Consider the following 7,466-nt stretch of genomic DNA (forward strand, 5'->3'; position numbering starts at 1 on the left):
GGCCGTTTGCACTACCCTCTGAAGTGCCTTGCAGTCGGAGGTTGAGCAGTTGCCATACCAGAAGGTGATGCAACCAGTCAGGGTGCTCTCGGTGGAACCTTTTGAGGATCTGAGGACCCATGCCAAATCTCTTCATTCTCCTGAGGGGGAATAGGTTTTATCATGCCCGCTTCACGACTCTCTTGGTGTGCTTGGACCATGTTAGTTTGTAAGGGGAAGTGGACACCAAGGAACTTGAAACTCTCAACCTACTCTACTGCAGCCCCATCGATGAGAATGGGGGCGTTCTCGGTCCTCAATTTCTGGAGTCCACAATCATCTCGTTTGTCTTGATCACGTTGATGGAGAGGTTGTTGTCCTGGCACCACTCGGCCACGTATCTGACCACCTCCCTATAGGCTGTCTCATCGTTGCTGTCGGTGATCAGGCCTACCACTGTTGTTTCATCTGCAAATGTAATGATGGTGTTGGAGTCGTGACTGCCGTGCAGACATGAGTGAACAGGGAGTACACGAGGGGGCTGAGCATGCACCCCTGAGGGGCCCAGTGGTGAGGATCAGCGTGGCAGACGTGTTGTTGCCTACCCTTACCACCTGGGGGCGGCCCGTCAGGAAGTGTTTAGCCCCAGGGTCCTTAGCTTATTGATGAGCATTTAGGACACTATGGTGTTGAACACTGAGCTGTAGTCTATGAATAGCATTCTCAAATAGGTGTTCCTTTTGTCCAGGTGGGAAAGGGCAGTGTGGAGTGCAATAGAGATTGCATCATCTGTGGATCTGTTTCGGGTGGTATGCAAATTGGAGTGGGTCTAGGGTTTCTGGGATGATGGTGTTGATGTGAACCATGATCAGCCTTTCAAGGCACTTCATGGCTACAGACGTGAGTGTTACGGGTCGGTAGTCATTTGGGCAGGTTACCTTAGTGTTCTTGGGCACAGGGACTATGGTTGTCTGCTTAAAACATGTTGTTATTACAGAGTCGGACAGGGAGAGGTTGAAAATGTCAGTGAAGACACTTGCTAGTTCATCAACGCATGCTCGCAGTACACGTCCTGGTAATCCGTCTGGCCCTGACCGGTCTAAAGGTCTTACTCATATCAGCTGCGGAGAGTGTGACCACACAGTCTTCTGGTACAGCTGGTGCTCTCATGCATGTTTCAGTGTTATTTGCCTCGAAGCAAGTAATACTTTACTTAATCAGGCAAGTCAGTTAAGAACAAATTCTTATTTTCAATGATGGCCTAGGAAGAGTGGGTTAACTGCCTGTTCAGGGGCAGAACAACAGATTTGTACCTTGTCAGCTCGGGGGTTTGAACTTGCAAACTTCTGGTTACTAGTCCAACCTTGGCGCACTACCTACCACTACTACCTATCCTGCCGTTTAGCTCGTCTGGTAAGCTCGTGTCACTGGGCAGCTCTCGGCTGTGCTTCCCTTTGTAGTCTGTAATGGTTTTACAAGCCCTGCCACATCCGACGAGCGTCAGAGTCGGTGTAGTACAACTCAATCTTAGTCCTGTATTGGCGTTTTTCCTGTTTGATGGTTCGTCGGAGGGCATAGCAGGATTTCTTATAAGCTTCCGAGTCCCGCTCCTTGAAAGCAGCAGCTCTAGTCTTTAGCTCAGTGCGGATGCTGCCTGTAATCCATGGCTTCTGGTTGGGGTATGTACGTATGGTCACTGTCGGGATGACGTCATCGATGTACTTATTGTCAATGACAGCTGTGGTGTTCTCCTCAATGCCATTGGAGGAATCCCAGAACATATTCCAGTCTGTGCAAAACAGTCCTGTAGCTTAGAATCTGCTTCATCTGACCGCTGTTTTATTGATCTAGTCACTGGTAATTCCTGCTTTAACTTTTGATTGTCAGCAGGTATCAGGAGGATGGAATTATGGTCAGATTTGCCAAATGGAGGGCGAGGGAGAGCTGTGTATGCGTCTCTGTGTGTGAAGTGGTTCAGAGTGCTTTTCCCTCTCGTTGCACATTTAACATACCGATTTAAGTTTCTCTGCATTAAAGTCTCGGGCCACTAGGAGCGTTGCCACTCGGTAAGCGTTTTCTTGTTTTCTTGTGACGTAATACAGCTAATTTAATGCTATCTTAGTGCCAACCTCTGAGGTGGTATTTAAACAGCTACGAAGAATACAGATGAGAACTCTCTCGGTAGGTAGTGTGGTCTACAGCTTGTATACTCAACCTACAGGAAGTATACTCAACAAAGGCCAGCAATAGCTCGAGACTACCTGAGATTTAGTGCACCGGCTTTTATTTACAAAAATACATAGTCTGCCGTCACTGTTCTATCCTGCTTGTACATCTGTCCTGCCAGCTGTATGTTGATATTGTCGTCGTTCAGCTACGACTCTGTGAAGCATAAGATGTTACAGTTTTTAATGTCCCATTGGTAGTTTAATCTTCCCTGTAATTTGTCAATTTTATTGTCCAAAGATTACATGTTGGCTAGCAGAATTGAGGGAAGTTCTCCCGCTCTCCGGCCTCTCTTTCTCCGCCTCCCATTCACACAGATCACGGGGGTCAGGGCCTGTTCCTGAGGGAGACGTATTTCCTCTGCCTCAGGCTCGTCACAGTCTTGAAACAAGAAGAAAAATGATCCTGCTAGTCCATGGTGAGTAATCGCAGTTCTGATGTCTAGAAATTATTTTTGGTCATAAGACACGGTAGTGGAAACCTTATGTACAAAATGAGTTCTAAAAGAAAGTTCTAATGAGTTCTAAAAGAAAGTTCTAAACAATGCAGATAGACAAACAAAAAAGCACAATCGATTGGGGGCACGTAAAACGTTTGCCTTCTGCTCAGGCACCATTTTACTATGGTTGGGTCCCTCCCGGTTCCTTTTAACCATGTCGTCAGCCAGTGGATATTCATCTGTCAATTCCCTCAGCTCAATCAGGACAACCTCTGACCTTCGGATCAAGTTGTGGATCAAATCAAATGTTATTCGTACCAAGGCTTGCAACACAACGGGTGTAGGCTAACAGTGAAATGCTTACTTACGGGCCCTTCCCAACAATGCAGAGAGAAAGAAAATAGTTAAATTATAGAAAATTAAAACACTTCCTTTCGATTCATGTCATTCATTTCAGTCAGTAATGCCCAAAGCATGCAGGACTCCAACTACCACCGAATGTTGAACTCGAAAGTCATGTTTCTACAAACCTCTTGTTCACATGTTCACCATATGGGGCACATTGGACCTGTCATTTGTGACTGACATTTGTAAATGTGTGGGTTTAAAACAAAATTAACATTTGTTGATTGCAGTAGCGTGCAGTGGGCCTGGGGCCTGGGCCTTCAGTGAGGACCTACACAGTCCCACCCAAATTAATCCACCTCTTATTACCATCATTATGATGCCATGGCTCTAGATACTATACATCAAGACAGAAACGCAGTATAACCAGGCGTTGCGTCACCTTGAAATTGACATTTTTATTCAGAGAATTGCAGGGGAAGAGTACAATACAGTACAGTTCAACCAATAGGCAAGAACATAGTCGAGTGCAACAGAGTTATATTAATATTCTTCTTCTATCCATTTCTGGTCCACAAACTTTGAGCTTTAAGTCCCCCCAAAAAATACAATGTGTTCACTAAACAGCGCATTGTCGCACCCAAAGTAGTTTCACCGTGATGATAAATACATAACTATTCACTGAAAATAAAAGAAAGAAAACAAATAATTTGCAACATAGGCTATTTGCCATTTTATTTTGTTAATATATAGGCTATTTAATATTAACGAAATAAAATGCGAAACATACATACACATTTAATAAAAAATAAAATGCATTGTATGCCTACTCACCAAAGACTGATTATTTGAACACAAAATCCTTCCTCCTTTCTTTCTTCAAGAAGACTTCAATGACTCTGTTGTACAGTCTATCTGTGCGTTTTAGTTCCACCAATAAGTAGCCTAGTGGTTAGCCTAGTGTTCAGGGGCGGCAGGGTAGCCTAGTGGTTAGAGCATTGGACAAGTAACCGGAAGGTTGCGAGTTCAAACTCCTGAGCTGACAAGGTACAAATCTGTCGTTCTGACCCTGAACAGACAGTTAACCCACTGTTCCCAGCCTGTCATTGAAAATAAGAATGTGTGACTTGCCTGGTTAAATAAAGGTAAAATAAAAAAAATAAAAAAAATAAGTCCTTTTCTATCGACATGGAGGCTAATGCTGAAAGCCGATTCTGTCCAGTAGCATTTCTGGAATACGTTTTGATTCGCTTTAAGGCCGAGAATGACCGCTCGACAGAAGCCGTGGACACAGGGATGGTCACTGTCACACATGCCAATGTGTAAAGTTGCCCCATGTCCTCATTCAGATTTTTTTGCTCAAGGAAATCAAGGAGATCAGAGGGACTTTTCCCTTCAAAATCAATCATAGCATACATTACAGTCAGTTCTGTTTTTAGCTTGGATAGGTCAAACAGTGTTCCGTGACTCTCTGTTAAACTGGAGATATTTGCTGTTTGCGGGAATTTTTTCCGGTAGGTCTGAAAGTGCTGGGGGTCCAGGAGGGAGAGAAACATTAATTTTTCATGGTCTTGAAACCTGTTTCGTATCTGGCAAAGAATGTTGTCCAGAATATTGCTGTGGAGTTGTTGGTAGTATGTGCGAGGGTCTCCTTGTGCTGGGCCTCTGTACGCTGGGTGAACTTGAGATGCGCGCTGTCTCATGTAGATTTGACTGAACCTGCGCCTCTCTCGCTCAATTGTGTCACAAATCTCGTTCACCCTTGTCAGGCAGAATTGTACATCCAAAGTTTGTATCTGTAGAATTCCAAAAAGCACATCCGAATAATTAAAAATCCCATTGAATGTTTCAAGCAAAAAACAAAACTCAAAATCATCCAAACGTGCATTAAATCCATCAGCCATAAGCACAGTATCCCCGTCATGGTCATCATGATGTTCCAGTAAGTGGTTAAACAGCTCCTTTAGGGCAACTCTCTTTTCAAAGACTGCATTGACCAATCTAGATGTATATTGCCATCTCGTTGGTGCAACCTTAGGAAGACGACGCTTGCAGATGTCATCCAGCAGTTGCGTGCTCTTAGGGGATCGTGAGAAAAATACTGCAAGGCCATTGAGGTTGGCAAAGAAGACCTTGCATTCTTTAACTTTGAGGCTCCTTGAGTCAGTACTAAATTTAGTCGATGTGCATAACAGTGAATGAATAAGGCCATCGGTGCCCTCTCCTTAACTTTAGCCTGCACCCCATTGAGTCCAGATGCCATGACTGGCGCACCATCAAAACACTGTGCCACAACTTTATCCAGACTACATTCATTTTCCTCCAAGAAACGGAAAATAAGAGCGGCAATGTCATCAGCTCGCTTGCCGCTTGTCACATCTTCAAATCGGATAAAGTCACATAACGCAGGACGAGTGAGAGCTGTGCTGCATTTCCTACATCTGTTGTCTCGTCCACCATAACAGCAACAAAGGGAGCTTTTTTTATCTCCATTTTGATCTCTTCTCCCATCACTTCAGCAATAGCATAAATTAGGTCATTTTGTATTTTGCCTGACGTCCCAATGAACACTTTGTTAGTGGACAGATGGTATTGTAAATCTGTGTTGCTTTCAGAAAGAAAAGAAAGAAGCTCCACGTAGTTCCCTTTGTTTGTGGAGTCAGCACTTTCATCGTGTCCCCTAAATGAAAGTTCCTGTTTACCCAAAAACATGACACAATCAATGAGTCTTTTCAATATTTCCCTATTTTTCTTCACCTTTTCATTGTGCAGCTCCGTTGCCCTGCACGCTTGTTCGTTGAGCTGTAGATCCACTCGGGTGTCCCCAAAAGTTTTCAAAAGCACCATTGCTTGTAAGTGCTCAGCCGTACTTTGGTGTCTCGTTGCTGCCTTGCTTAGACAACTCAAGTTTGCAAAGCCAGTGTGGCTCCAAACACCAAATCGATCACTTAATAGGCATTCCCAGCAGTAGAGTTTGCAGTGCTTCTCGGTGCCTGTGAGCCATTAATAGCGCTCGTAGTTGGAACTTTGAAAGTGGCGAACGAACCCCTTTCCCACCTGTGACAGGCTTTGTAGCGTCGGCGTCGTGCGACCTCTCCTTACAATGTCTAACTTTTCTTGAAAATTCGTCTTGAGAATGGCGTTATAATTATATCCTCGACCAAATCGATATCTTCTCCTCCTTCCGCCATGGTGGGTTGAAAAAACAGCTTAGTAGTACGCGAATTAATTTGTTTATCAAATCCAGTTTCCTAGTTCTAAGGTTCTGCATATACCTGCCCATAGGACCTGCCTCTCAATATTGGTAATCCAATCTAAAGATGAGCACGCACTGCGCCTGCTAGCTGTAGACGTACAATAGCCAACTCTAAAGCTGATTGGTTGACATTAAAGTTTCATTTCCATTCACTTTAAGCTACAAGCGCCCGCACTGTTGATTCTGAAGGCCTGAGGGCAGATTTTAGACCCCTGGCAACACATGATGGCTGAATATGATTGGATAAAAGATCTAACATAAAGACCAGCCCTCCAAATCTCAACCTGGGGCTGGAAGCAGTGCAACCAAGAGGAAAGCTATGAAATGAAGAGTATAACTCTTACTCTGGGGAATAATTTAATACATATGTGGGAAAATATATTCAAAAAATATATATATTCTGATGATGTTTAGGCCAGCAGAGAAGGCCTTACTGGCCCTGATGGCCCACCACTGGTTGATTGCTTGGCATACACATAAGATAATTTTCTTGAAATTGTTATTATTATTTTTGAAATGAGGTATAAGTTGTGGCCGCAACTAAATTGTGAACGACTCTTGCCCAGAATGCATTGCTTGACTGCCGTGAGGATGGTAAATACAATAACATTCGAACCCCCCCCCCCTCCCTAAACGACTCATTCTCCAGTTTGAGTTTGTTGAGTAGAGGCCGTGTATGTTTTGGTTTTATAAAGCCGTGTCCATCATAACATTTAGTAATCAATTATTTAATTATTGCACCAATTGCGATCAATTGTCAGTTCGAAACACGTCTTTTCTCTATGCTTGGGATGCATTGGGATGCATTTCCCTGCAAGCATTTGACAGACAGTTGGTGGTTGGAGTCTTTGGAGCCGCTGAGCCGGAGGAGCCCGTATTAATCCTGCACTGGCAGGTCGAACAAACAACAACTAAAATGAACGAGTTACTCAGAAAAAAATAACCAAGTCTCCCAAGTCAGTAAAAACAGTTATTCAAAAAGTATGTCTCATTCGCGAGCTGCACATCAGTTGCCCCCACACACTACTTTGATAGATGACTTGTATACTCGCATCTGTAAGACTTCCAAGGTTCTGTAAGGCCTCCATCGTTCAATATTTTGAAAGAGGAAGCAAAGTACTTGCTTGATGATGTTAACATTCCTTTATTTATTTTTACATTTATTTAACTAAACAAGTCAGTTAAGAACAAATTCTTATTTTCAATGATGGCCAAAGAACA

General features: G+C 43.7%; 1 protein-coding gene across 1 annotated transcript; it reads right to left on the reverse strand.

Moving 5' to 3' along the window:
- Positions 1 to 295: 295 nt before the first annotated feature.
- On the reverse strand, positions 296 to 5,838 carry LOC135558090 (uncharacterized). The gene is made up of 3 exons (XM_064991840.1): positions 5,429 to 5,838; positions 4,229 to 4,347; positions 296 to 479 (listed from the first exon to the last, which is right to left on the reverse strand). The coding sequence occupies exons 1-3, from the start codon at positions 5,834 to 5,836 to the stop codon at positions 296 to 298; spliced, it is 711 nt and encodes a 236-aa protein (XP_064847912.1). The 5' UTR covers positions 5,837 to 5,838.
- Between the last annotated feature and the right edge of the window lie 1,628 nt (positions 5,839 to 7,466).

This window comes from Oncorhynchus masou, chromosome 17 (genome assembly GCF_036934945.1).
Source record: "Oncorhynchus masou masou isolate Uvic2021 chromosome 17, UVic_Omas_1.1, whole genome shotgun sequence".
Lineage (NCBI taxonomy): Eukaryota > Metazoa > Chordata > Actinopteri > Salmoniformes > Salmonidae > Oncorhynchus > Oncorhynchus masou.